General features: G+C 38.3%; 1 protein-coding gene across 1 annotated transcript in view; it reads right to left on the reverse strand.

The window, feature by feature from the left end:
- Nucleotides 1-699: 699 nt before the first annotated feature.
- ciita (class II, major histocompatibility complex, transactivator) overlaps nucleotides 700-14,361 on the reverse strand; it is a 69,040-nt gene continuing 55,378 nt past the window's right edge. The window contains exons 15-22 of the mRNA XM_018097270.2: nucleotides 11,416-11,484; nucleotides 10,929-11,009; nucleotides 10,392-10,484; nucleotides 9,597-9,680; nucleotides 8,572-8,655; nucleotides 6,198-6,281; nucleotides 3,085-3,171; nucleotides 700-2,290 (exon numbers count right to left, since the gene is read on the reverse strand). Of these exons, the coding sequence (XP_017952759.2) occupies nucleotides 3,087-3,171; nucleotides 6,198-6,281; nucleotides 8,572-8,655; nucleotides 9,597-9,680; nucleotides 10,392-10,484; nucleotides 10,929-11,009; nucleotides 11,416-11,484 (580 nt within the window). The 3' untranslated portion in view covers nucleotides 700-2,290; nucleotides 3,085-3,086. The remainder of the gene's footprint in view (nucleotides 2,291-3,084; nucleotides 3,172-6,197; nucleotides 6,282-8,571; nucleotides 8,656-9,596; nucleotides 9,681-10,391; nucleotides 10,485-10,928; nucleotides 11,010-11,415; nucleotides 11,485-14,361) is intronic.

The raw sequence follows: 14,361 nt of genomic DNA on the forward strand, positions 1-14,361 counted from the left end.
CAATATTCATTACTCTGGCAGTGACCAGGCTGCTTGGCTGTTGGGTCATAAACTATTCTCTAAGAAGAAACTGTTGCATTTTGGGAAACAAGAAGAGGCACTGCATCTGGACTGATGTCAGTAATACAATATGCCATGCAAGTTTCACAAACCCCTCAAAAATCAGGGCTTTGCCATTCATAGGCTTAAACATGGTGGGTTAAGGGGTCACTTACCTAATCCCCCCCTCGAGTTCTCCCCACAAGCACAGCAAGAACAAATGCCCCAGCCTTTATAATAAAATACTGATTATCTGCCTATCTCTCCTAAAACCATAGCAGCTCTCTCCATGGCAGCTGCTGCAGCTCCTATACTTGTTTATTTTCTACCCGGCCTGACTCACAGCCTGGTCACAGGAAGAGAATAGTGTTGTACAGTATCGCTCTGCCTTTTTGTGGTTGAAAGGGTAATTGTGCTTGTGTGTGTGTGTATGTAATTGTGTCAGTGTATGTGAGAGAGAGTGTGAAAACTATTCCAATTTATCTCACAATTTTCCTACAAATGAATATCTTTGCCATTTAAGGCCTTCATATCTTTCTGGATTGACATAGGTTTTGGGGCAGACAATTTTCCCTTGGGCATTAGAAGCAAACTGCAGATTCCGTTTCTATTTGGACCTCCATTATTTTACAGAAAAAAAATAAAAACACAATGTTCCAGTAAAAGAGAACCAGGTTTTATACCACATTTTTATTTCTTACAGGAAATCATAGTGAAACTGAGAACACAGTACAGTAATAAGGCCTTTAAAGCCAGACTTTACCTAGCATTATCATTGAAATAAACTACATTATGTACATGTACAGAACAAACCTCATCACATTTAGCATTATACAAAACAAAAAAGATTCTGTACTGGGCATAAGAAGAAATATATATTTACATTTTTCTGAGCGTTTAGCAATGGAAGACATTTATACATTAACAAACCAACACATTTACAAATACATACAAGTTAATAATGCTTACAGTAGTAATCAGTAGGAAAGGCCAATAGCTCCCATCAATAAGTTATGATCTGTCAGTATTATATTAATATCTAACTTTGAAATTTAAGACTGAAAGGGAACTGATGGAAGACCGTATAGTGCATAGTAGGGAAAAACCCAGAGCTACCATTTAAAATATTCATAGTGCATTCAAATACATTTAATAAAAACCTAATTCTGCATACATATGCTTTATCAGCATATTCTTAACATAGAAGTGAAACAGGACTTTCCTATTGCACATTCAATATTTTCTGTGCTTCACAAGTTGATTTGTGCACTAGTGTGCATGTGCAATGATCAGAAGGAATATACAGGCAATCAGATCAGCTTTGGTTAAAAGGTAAAATAAAAGTAAGTGCAATAAAATTCAGAATGCCTTTGTTGTCAGGGATTTGTTTCCATACCATTGGAAGATACAATGGGTTTCCAGCACACTTGTGGGAAGTTTAGCAGAAGGGTGCACGCAGCATCATATGTTCACCTCCACATACCTTTAGACTTCAGTATATCAACATTTCAGCACTCCCATTTCATTTTCATAAAACCGCCTTTATTTCACATATGGCACAGACACAGCAACGTTTCAGACTTACTGGTCCTTTCTCAAGCTAACACGAATACCATTGGAAGACACAGGATACTGAACTTATTTAAAAGAGAAATAAAGTCTGAATTGCTGGGGGTTGATTATACTTGCTGTGTTCCCGTTAGCAAAAAGCTGCCCTATCCCAGGTACTTTTTAGCAAGCACCATGGAGTGATCTTCTTCTACTTCTTTTTATTTCAGTACCCCCTGACTGACGCATGCACAGTAGAATTAAAATGCTGGCTTTTTTGGTAAGGTTTGACTCTTCACTTTACTGCACATGTGCGCTCGTACAAAGCAAAAAGAAGTAGGAAACAGATCTCTGTATGGTGCTTGCTGAAAAGTACCCCATACAATTTCAGGTAAGTGATAACAATCACGGTAGGGTTCCAAACACTTGGCATCCCCAGTGATTTATACTTTCCATCTTTTTTAATTACAGTAGAAAGAGAACAATTTTCCTAAGTGCAATTATAGTATATTCAGTGCTACTCATTTTCCTGTTGTAAGAAGGAAAGTCTTCTTTTTGTCTTTGCTTTTCCTTTATGGTTTCTAGCGCGTCATTCTAGTGATATTGTTCTTGTCACCAGGGAAATCACCATTTTCACAGACAGCTGACAGATCAGTAATTATCATACTGGCTTTCTCCAAACTGTTCTTTTTTCGCTTTTTGCCTATTTAAGAAAACATAATGAAATCTTATTTTGACACAGACTGTGTAATTTCCAAAGTATTAAAGTCAGTGAAGTTTCCATCAAAATAACCCAAGCAAGAACCAGCAAGCAGTTACAATTTTCCCTGGACAAGCCAACATGCTGGAAAAGGGACTTACCTGAAAGTGAGCTGGCTAATGGGTAAACTTTAACACTGATCTGGTAATGAGGAATTTACAAAAATACCCTAATTTGGGGAAAATCTGTGGATTTGTTTATCCTGTGTGTATGCTGTGTGTCTCAGCAGCTTAAGAGCTTTGCTATGTATATTATATATTCCACACATGCAAGAGATGTGTTAAATTAAGAAAGACTGAATGCAAGAAATAAAACATAAATTGCACTAACCAAACAGCCAGGTAGAGTGTATATGAACTGGTTAGATATAAGCAGTCCATGGTTCCAATTTTAAAAAGAATAAACTGACAGAATCCTATTTTCTCTCTTCTGTACTGGTTTACAAAGCAAATTAGTACAGATGGTAAAAGATAACTTTCTCAGAAACTTAGTAGTTGGTCTAGATACATAGTGCATGGCTAGTTGGAAAAGAATGCAGTCTGCAGCATGAATCTAGTTTCCCTACTAATTAACCATGCAAGTCTATGATTGCTCTTTATTATTAATATCTTACAAATCTATTCACTAGTGGGCTGTGATATATAGTTCAGTGAAAAGGGGCAACATTCTGGAAACAGAGGAATCTATAGAACTAAATGAAAGAATATAATTTGCAAATGCTGCTGATATAAGATTACCTTCAGCCAAACGACTGGCAACTGATCCTTGGGTCCTGCTGTTGGAGATGATGCAAAATATTATGAGGAATTGCGGAACTGTATATCCTACAAAATATAAAACATAATTAAAATGTGAGACATGTAAATGTTATTTGCACTGAATACAGATAAAAGAGGTGTAACTGTTGTTGGACTGGGGAGTGCAGGACCCACCAGGACTGCTACCGCAGGGGCCCGCACCCCCCAAGTGACTCCTGCAGTGGTCCCCACACCCCCTTCCCCCGGGACCCCGCCACCCACCAAACCCAATCCCCCCAGCGCGCATAATTAAGCGCTTCGGGAGAGGGGAACCTGTGGGCCCACGAGTGCCCATCAGGGATCAGTTCTGGGCTGGCGGGGCCCACAAAGGCTGGGGGCCCCACCAGGTGTTTTCCTGGTGTTCCACTCTGTTCCACTGGTGTAGCAGTTGTGTACAGACCCATAGGCTGCTGTCTAAGCAAGCTACCCCTTTAAGAAAGAACAATGATGTTTTTCTTAATAGGAAATTGTAGGAACTTTTAAAATCCCTTACATTTTTGAAAACAGGTCCAGTCTAATTTTGTAAGATATAGAGATATAGGGGTCATCAGCTAATCAACTAATCCTGATTTATCTGAGAGACCATCAATGACATAACTTCAGGGAGACTTGAGTTTGACTAATGTGTTTTGCAGTACTGTGTTTTGCTTCTTAATTATATAAATGTTGTATTTAAGATGAAATAAATGTTGCCTTATTTCATACTTTGAGGTCAAACAACTGGACATTATTACAGATCAGGCATGTGACAGATACTATAAAATGCATACATGTATTTAATTAATAGTACAAATATTACATTTATTCATAACCAGTTTTGTTGCCATTAGTAAAACAATTATTTATACTGCAAAATTACTAATCTGTATTCTGCAGCTCTAACACTAGAGGGTGACATCTGCATTATTTAGTTAAAGTTTAACTTGCAATGCTATCAAAAAGGAAACAACTGCAGTTTAAATATTGTCAGAAATACAATGAATTTAGCACATTGTGTGCAACACACCAAAATGGACACAAATTAGCATCCAGTTTTGCAAATGTATGTTGTAGATGTTTTCCTTACTGGATTTGTGTGCTAAAGTCCTCACTTCTGCACTTGGCATCTAACAGCAATAGCTACAATCAAGTTGATACATTTCAGTTGTGGCTATGGATGCAACCTGCCAAGGGCCCACTGATTTGGGGGCCCACTAAGCCACTATATCTTAAATTTTGTTTTAATTAATTTTTTTTCCCCTCCATCTATCACCCCTCCCTCTTAAACATACCCCCATGCCTCTGCTGCTGCCCACTTCACCCCTGCTGCAGTGCCTCTGTCTCTGTTCACTCGCTGCAGTGTTTGCTTATTGCTCCTTTCTCTTCTGAGAAAATCCAAGATGGCCGTGCCTTCTGCTGTGGAACGCACAGCCATCTTGGATTTTTTCAAAGGCATTTAACCAGGCAGAGAGAGAGAGTGCCAAGCAGGAAAATATGGAAAGAAGAAAACCTGGTTACTGATACTCTGCTTTTGCAAGAGTAGGTGATGCTTTCAATCAGGCTGACATTAATGGCTCGTCTGGAGTTAAATGGAGAGTTTACTGGTTATTTTTCAGTGATGTTACTGGCACTTATGGAGTTAATGGAGTGGTTATTGGGCATTTTTAGTGATCTTACTGACATTTATGGAGTTAATGGAGTTCTTATTGGACATTTTTTGTGATCTTACTGGCATTTATGGAGTTAAAGGAGAAGGAAAGGCTAATAAAAAGTCTCAAGCTGCAGGCATACCTTCAGTTGTCTCAATAGTGCCCTTAAGTCTCCCCATATCTTACCTGTTCAGATGACCAGAAGCCAAACAGGAATAAAAAACGCTGAGCTGTGTAAAGAAAGTTCCTATAATGCTTCACTCCTGCACCGAGACCAAGACCAGTGTACATGCTTAGTTATAAGACTATGAGGAAGCTTTCTGCTGATTGGCTCAGATCCACATTCCTAAGGGGGGGAGTAAGTTCTTAGAATTCTTGAGGGAGGAGGGAGCAGGAGAGGGGAGAGAGCTGTGTGTCTCTGGCACAGCAAAACAGACACAACAAATCTTTTGACAGCGTTTCTGTGAGTGCTTATGGCTGTATTTACATAGACCTTTCTGATAAAGCTTACTTAGTTTTTACCTTTCTTTCTCCTTTAATGGAAGTGCTTATTTGACATTTTTCCATGATTATAGTGGAACAGCTGTGGTTAATATGCTGATTATCCATTTTCTGTAGTAATTAAACTGGCATGTCGGGGGTTAATATGCTAATATTTCATTTACTGTTGGGATTATACTGGTATGCCTGCGATTAATATGCTGATTATTAATTTTCTGTAGTAATTATACTGGCACATTTAGGGTAAATATGCCCATTATCCATTTTAATTAGGGACTATATTGGTATATCTGGGGAAATTATTCATTTTCATTTTCTGTAGTTACTGTACTGTACTGTACTGGGTTATGTTTTAGTTAAATGGGTGTGGCATTTAAAGGTGTGGGCAAAATTGTACGTGTCTTAAAAAATGTTGCAGTGCTATGCATAGGGCCCGCCAATTGAAACTTTTCCCAGGGCCCACCTAGGCCTTCAAATGACCTTGCTATCAATGAGGATAAAGTACTAATAACAACACAGGAGGGTTATAACCTCAAGATGCCATCTAGCTGATCAGTGGCTTTCTACTGCTGCACTACCACGGAGGTGGTAAGCAATATGGTGACTACGAGGTCCCATGATATCCTGCATTTATGTGATTCCATCCCACACCTAGTGCACTCTATTCTGTCCAGTGAAAAAGGCAGGGAGACACGCTACCAGAGTGTTCACGCTGAGCCTCTGTGGCATTAGTTGGTTCAAGGATCCCAATCACCCAGATTGCTTTCATTATTATATCCACATTCCATCAGTCAAAGCTGATTGCTGACTGTGTTTTTCAACTGCAGCAAATATGCACTTATGTACCTATAGTTTATGTTTACCCATTATCTCTATGCAAACGTTTATCATTTCTAAGGACATGAATATAAAACTCATACATACATCAAACTCTTCATTTTGGGACATTTCCTAAGACTCTCTGTGAGATTCCTGGCACCAACATCACTGATCTTGTTGTATGCTAGACTGAAAACATAAAAAAGCAATACTTTGTTAGCGATCTCTATATGTGAATTATGTATGAGGAATTCTATTAGGAAAGTAAAATCTCTATTAAAAAAAGCAACATTAATACAGTTAGAATGTCCTTTAAACAATACAGTTAAACACTTGCAAGTGTACATAATAAAATATCATAGGGCTACATGTGTGTGCACGCGGTAGTCTGTACTACGTGTGTGGCTCAGCCACAATGAATAATATATATAATTTTCTCTATGAAAAAACACACATATATCTGAACACAGGAATACATGGCTTGTTTTGGTTGGACTATAAAATGCAGTGGAGCTGGATTTTGGTACACACCCATACACTAACAGATGTACAGAAAAACACAAAATCATGGCACATAAGTGTGGAAAACTAATATAAAATGGCATCTTTGTTGGTACAAATATTTAAAAAAAACCCACACATTAAAAAAAACATGTAAGCATATATGACAGCTCAAGGTTCAATTAAATATATTATGGGAAACTTCCCCTTACAAGCAAATCACAAAATTAAAGGAGTATACCCCCTTTAACATGAGTTGAATGAACAGGCTTGTGCTGAACATATTTATTGCCTATGGTATCAAGAAAAAACTATGTTTTTTATTATTTCATTAGCTTAATAGGGCAATTGTGGAAACTAAAGATGCCCCATGTTTGGCTTTTGCAATGTAGATAATTAAAAAACACCCTGCATAATGAACTCCCCCGACTGAACCAGTCACAACAAATGGAGGAAGGGAGGGAGGTGTATACTGATATCTTGTAAGATGTTCGTAATTAGAACACCAGGAAAAATGTATGTTCAGCACAAGCCCTATTCAATGTGTTCAATGTAAAATAAGGGGTATAATGTTCTTTTAAAGTACCCAGGTACATAAGCACACCACACACCTCTAGACACACAGATTTCATGTTAAAGTAATTGCAATACATCATATATCCATAAAGCAAAATGTACAGCTAAAAGTTTTGAGGGGATTAAGTGTAGTGCATTAGAAGTGAAATATTTAAAGCAATAACCTGCAATCAAAAATACCCCGACAGTTTAAGTCTCTTAAACCACATCATGATATATAGGTTATAACTTTAAAAGAGTAAGTCAGTATAGGATGACATTACCAATCCTTGGTTCCTGTGCAGTGTGTTTTGTTTACATATCTTTAATGAACCATGATCCACCATTAATATTAGATTATATATTAGTTTTACACACGTATGAGATGAGCATGTTCCTGTTTGTGGGGGCTCTGTCCCTCTTTTGTGGCCTTCTAGTAAGGTCTGGTAAGTTGCCAAATTTTTATTTAGGAGGCTCCTCGCCTTTAATGTTCTTTTAATGCACTAAGTGTGCCTAATACCTATAGGTTTTGAGTTGGCAACAAAATATTTTTCTGCACATCTATTTGTTCAACATCTATTTTGTCCCACAATTGAAGTATTCTAGTGCTAAATCATTTAACGTTGTACCCCTTTATGGCAAGCTATATATGAGGTTAGTACAAGGCTCAGACATCCTATGTAAGTAGAGTTTATTCTGTGCATACACTTATACTAAATTATTCCAATCAATAATCCTTCCCTTAGCTGCAAATGTGGCACTAAATGCACACATCCTCCAAATCAGTCTTTAAGGATGACTCACAGGCTTCATTCTAGTAGGACTGTATGTATTCTGATTAAATTTTGCTTTGGAACTCCCTTTAATAAATTACTCCACACAGAGTTTTAAGGGACAAGGAAAGGCTAAGTCACTTGGGGGTGCCAAAATGTTAGGCACCCCCAAGTGACTTAAATCGCTTACCCTGTTAGGAGAAAACAGCACCAGCCCGGGGTACCTGTCGAGAGCGCTTCCTACTCTCGCTGCAGCCAATTGTCCCGGACAAACGCATGCGCGGTAGAATGAAAAGCGCATGCGCGCGCGATCGATCAGGAAGGAGGAAGCGCTACAGGTACCCCGGGCTGGTGCTGTTCTCTCCTAACAGGGGCACCAGCCCAGGGTAGAAGGTAAGCGATTAAAGTCACATGGGGGTGCCTAACATTTTGGCACCCCTAAGTGACTTTGCCTTTCCTTCTCCTTTAAGTTTTGGGAATCAAATGCAGGCTTGCTTGGGTTGTGTCTGTATATAGTTGCAGTTCTAACAGTATGAAATAAGCAGATGAATGGGCATGTAATTATTCATATATATTAGTACACTTATATGGCCCAATCTGTATTTGTGTGGTGCTAGTCAATAATGATATTAAGGTGATGGCAAACTTACTGTAGCTTTTCCAGGGAAGACATTTCAGGAAGTATCTCAGCAAATTTCTTGGCTCCATCATCCTGGATAAAGTTGTTGAATAAACTGTAAATTAAAAAATTTTTTTAAAAAAGTCTTCACATTAGTACAAGGCAGCTTGACAATCCTTGAAATAATATATGCACGGCCATGATCAGTCACCAACTTGCTTTAGCTCTGTACAAACACATATGATGCAATCCACAAAGACATGTGGATGTATTTAAGAACTTACTGACAGTTACTGGAAAGGTCTGCCTTGTTTGGTCCTTTGGGCACATTGAACAGAATAATTCTATTAAGCTTCTCTGTAGGCCTACCAGTCAGATAAACCAAAGGTCAGCCCAGTGGTACGGCCCTTAAGCTTTAGCCAGGAATTACATATCACAGCCACAAAAAATCCAGTGGATTGACATCAGTATATATAAAATATTCTATTTAAGATGTACTACTACTATACTACTACTTATAACATTTACCAAGATCATTGGGAAAATACGTGCCTTTCTTGTAAGTATATTTTATTTTCATCAGATTGGAGGTGGGAGTTTCTTTAAGTTTTCTGCAGTATTCGTAACCCAGAGTAATATAATTACAGTTTCTTTGTTTACTTGGTATTTACATAAATATATTTATTCATATGTCTCTTTCTTACTGTGAATTACTCTGGTTGCCATCCATGAACGGAAACCACCACTTTGCCTATTTGGCTCTTATATCGTGGTACAACAGAAGACAACTGCATGAAAACATGGGAATAAATGTTTGAATGCATAAAAAGTTCTGTGCATATGTGGATGCATTGCCCACCTAAATATTTTGTATTTTTTTGATGACATCAGATTCAATGAATAATTTCAGTATTTTAGTTTCCAGACCAGATGACTGTGCATTTATGTTGAGACTAAACAACAAATCACCTCCTATAAAGCCCCATTCTTTTTATTACCCAGAAGAGAATACTCTGTGGAAATGTTATGCAGACTACATGAAATGCCTTGACTCACCTAAGTGTATGTAGCGAGCCCAAGGAAGGAAGAGCCATGGCCAGCTTTGCTGCACCGACATCGGTTATGGTGTTTTGTGATAAGCTGTGGGAAAAGCAAACACAAATAACCTGAGTTTACATTTTCTGCAGATGGAGTGAAGCATTCTATTTGTTATTTACAATGTTAAAGGGGCCTGTCGCCCACATAATAAAAGTCTTCTCAAATTAAACAAGAAACACAAATTCTCTTTTTTTAATTAAAACTTCCATACCTATTATAAATTCATTTAAAAACTTAGCTGTCAATCATATATTCCCTTCCCCACCTCTATGCCCGAGGCAGAGCAAATACTTTTACTTTCATTTCTGCACTTTCTAGATGTCACTGCTATTCTCACATGCCCCTGCTATAATAATAATAATAATAATTGTGTGGCCTGTGCATTGGCATGTGCATCAGGTCCCCCATTCTGGAGAATATATTAGATTATGGTATGATGCTGTATTGTAGATAATAAAAGAATGAAGGAAACAAGATTTAAAACATTTACATACTGTAAGTTAAGGTTATTTTGCTTGATTTACACTATTAATAGGATTTTTAATTATTTCTTAGGGTAACAGGTCCCCTTAAAGTAAGAGCCATGGTGTAAGCTGCTCCTCCATAAAAGTGTTGTTTAATGAAGAAAAAGTTAAACCTATACTAACAGTTAACGACAAGTGACTTTTTAGTTTCACAAATACCATCTGCTGATTCACACATCCAGATTACCAGTGGGCTAGCTAGCATTATAGCTCATTTTTAGATACTTACTCCAGTGTCTCAAGAGACAGCATTTCTGGGAATTTCTCGGCCAGCTTTGCAACAGATTTATCACCGATGTGATTCTCAATAAGAGAATGTAAACTGCACAGAAAAAAACAGATATTGTGTCATAAAAACAGGCAAACCTTTTTCTCACATACAGCAGGTGCACAATATTATGCAATAAACAATTCATGTCTATGTGGGTTTTTATTCATCCGGATCACATATACATTATCTTGTAGTGACTAGTCTAAAGCAGATGGACTTGCTAAGTATTCTTGAAAACTTTTCAGTTCAACTAAGTGACAGTTAATTCCCTACCAGTCAGATGAACTGAAGACGACAGTCAAATGAGTAGTGAAACTTTTTCAAGATTACTCAGTTCAGTTGGTTTAGATCTCTAACTACACTATACTGTAATTCAGTCAAGCTACGGGCTTGGATGATTGTTATTTGCAAAATAACAATAAGTTAATGGATAATGACAAAGCAATATATGTTAATTATGTAATCTTCTACAGTAAAAATATTAGTATTACTTACTCTAAATGTTGGAGAGATGGAAGCTGTGGAAGGATATCAACAAGCCTCATGAACCCATTTTGTCCATGACTCTTTCCAAGTCTAGAAACCAAATATCAGAGATCAGAATATTATAAGATATTTGATATATTTTTCTGTATGACCTGTAAGGCTGGGGGCTTGATTAATTTTCTTTCTTATACTTGCTTATATAATGTAATTAGCCAACTGTACTGTACATTCCCTTACTGGCCCAGCATCAACTCAATGAGTGGGTAGCTGATCTATGCTTTTGGTGACCTGGCCAAACAAGCACATTTTTCCACACATGGCCATCTTTACAATTAGGAGAGCTTAAACAAGAGCAATAGCAAGTACAAAAAATAGTGCATGCAACTAGTCTTACGGAAAACAAGTTGATAATAGTGCTCCAACTATCAAAAGGTTAATAGAATTTCTAAATATAATGTTTGAAATTAGCCAATTATTGTGGTGAATGTTGTATTACCTAAATATGATCTTTTTAAGTGTTTTGATAGCTGGAATTTCAGAGATCCCATCTGTTAATTCTTGAAGGCTGCAAGAACGGCAAAACAATAAAAGCAATAAAAGCACTGCTGCACCGGGCACACCAACAATTGTGTTTTGGAAATAATAACAGAAGATCTGTATTGTTTCTTAATACAACACATTGTATGTATAAAATGACAGGGCACCCAGGTAAATGCTGTTTTGCAACAAAAATACAAAAAACTGTCATACATAAAGCAGCTTACTTAGCTTAATTGTTTAAAAAGTGTAACGTATTATTGGTGAAAAATGACCCATTCTTTTCTTACATAAGAATGTAATGATACAATTACATTGACGCTTTTAACAACAAAATGAATAATGTAAATCCAAGATGAAAAGTTGTAACTGAGTCAGCAATACTTTAATGGAAAAATGATTCAGGAAATAAAGCTTGTAGATGAAAGTGAAAAATGAGTCATGGTAATTGGTACTTTGCTATTCTATGTACAAAGTGAGCCACATTCAATGCAGTTAGAAATGTAACTTCTAATTAAATTCCATAATTTCCTATAGACTGCCGTGGAGTCTTCATAAGATAAGCAATGTTCCTTAAAAATCATACAAATATTTAAAACTTCTTCTGTATTCAGGACATCAGATTTTATGAAAAACCAATGTTCCTAACATTATAATTCTGCATGTGCTGTGTGGGCCACTGGCCTTACATTATATTATATCTAAGGTGAATGTGAACCTTTTCTAGCCCTTAACTCCACTTAAGTTGGACACATACAAAGGCAATTTATACAGCTCACATTTGATGCTATACCTGATATTTGGTATTTGAATGCCCTGTAGCATGTCCTGTCCCAGTATTGCTTTATTGTTAGGATATAAGCTTTATGTCAACATATTTACTATGCAACTCAAACGTCTTAAACAGAGTCACATTTAAAAGGAAACAGGAAGAGGAGAATCACAGAGGGTTAATAGTGAATAAGAAGTACAAAATATATACTAAACCAAAAAGAACATGAGAGAGATGTTGGGTGGCACGATAGAAAGGAGAAAGGGGAAAGGAAAAGCAGTGGAATGCATAAGGGAAAGGGCTGGATGCACAATGAAGAAGGAAAAGTGTGAAGAGAGGGAGCAGAAGGGGAATGCACTAAAAAGTGTCAAGTCTTAAAACAGGGGTCATGTTTTACAGTACATTTAGTTGTCATATTTTTGGCCCTTTAAAACCAAGGGCAAGAATATATGGTTGCTTAAAATGGTGGACAATAAAGATTTATATCAAATCCATGAACACATCTAGCACTGAGTCTGTAGGCAATCTTTTAATTTAAAGTCATTTTGTCATCCTATGCAGTACAAGTGCCTGGTTCTACAAAAAAATACACTACAATACAGGGCTAAAAATGAAATCCCTTATTGTGAGCAGGCACATTAAGTCAACCTGAATACTATAGGACAGTGCTGTCCAACTTCTGTGCTGCCGAGGCCCAGAATTTCTATAGCATACATAGTGGAGGGCCCCTAATGGAAGCCATTTTGACCACTCCCCTTTTTTAAACTGCACCCATTTCAAACCACACCCATGTTATCACAAGAGCTTTTAAGACCATGCCCACATTAATAGTGGTAGTGCAGCAAAAACCGAAATGCTTGGTCCTCACTACGGGGTTATCAACCATCATTCAAATGTGAAAGAATTATATTATGTCATATTAAAACACACTCTTAAATCCATATGCCTCCTCTTCCCCTGTGGATAGCACATCAACCCCAGCACATAATTACACACCTTAGGGCCCATTTACACAGGCAGCATAGGACAGGCTGAGTATGGCACACAAAGGCAGTACTCTGCCTGCCCTATGCTGCCTGTGTGTGCCATACTATGCCTGTCCTATGCTGCCTGTGTGTGCCATAACCTACCTGACCTACCCTGCCTGTATGTGCCATACTCTGTCTGTCCTATGTTGCTGTGTGTGCCATACTCTGCCTGCCCTGTGCTGCCTGTGTGTACCATACTCTGCCTGCCCTATGCTGCCTGTGTGTGCCATGCTTTGCCTGCCCTACCCTGCCTGTGTGTGTGTGCCATACTCTACCTGCCCTGTGCTGCCTGTGTGTACCATACTCTGCCTGCCCTATGCTGCCTGTGTGTGCCATGCTCTGCCTGCCCTATGCTCTCTGTGTGCCATACTATGCCTGTTCTATGCTGCCTGTATGTGCCATACGCTGCCTGCCCTACCCCACCTGTGTGTGCCATACTCTGCTTGCTCTTAGCTGCCTGTGTGTGCCATACTCTACCTGCCCTGTGCTGCCTATTTGTGTCATACTCTGCCTGCCCTACCCCACCTGTGTGTGCCATACTCTACCTGCCCTATGCTGCCTGTGTGCCATACTCTACCTGCCCTGTGCTGCCTGTGTGTGCCATACTCTACCTGCCCTATGCTGCCTGTGTGCCATACTCTACCTGCCCTGTGCAGTACATACAGTGACACAATGCTGTCTGAGGTGTGAATAGGTGAACAATGTGGGTGATTACAGTCTGAGCCTGAGGTGTGAACACTGCAGGGGGTGAACAATGCAGGGATTAAAAGATGTGAACAGTACAGGGGATTACATGTTTAAACAATACAGGGGGATAACAGACTGAATCTGAGGTGTGAACCATGTAGGGGGCCAGTTAATCTCAGTACTGATACATTTATCAGACATACAGGTGGGGGGGCAACAGGCCGCCAGTTGGACAGCACTGCTATAGGATATTAAATTCAGTATCCCTTTAAAGGATCAAAACTATAAACTAGTCTTAAAAAGGCAGCATAATATTATTATTAGCAAATATTTATAAAGCACCAATATATTCCACTGTGCAATAAATTGGTGTATACATTGAACATACAGATTACAAACACAAAAACAACAAATGAAA

Source organism: Xenopus tropicalis, chromosome 9 (genome assembly GCF_000004195.4).
Source record: "Xenopus tropicalis strain Nigerian chromosome 9, UCB_Xtro_10.0, whole genome shotgun sequence".
In the NCBI taxonomy this organism is placed as follows: Eukaryota; Metazoa; Chordata; class Amphibia; order Anura; family Pipidae; genus Xenopus; species Xenopus tropicalis.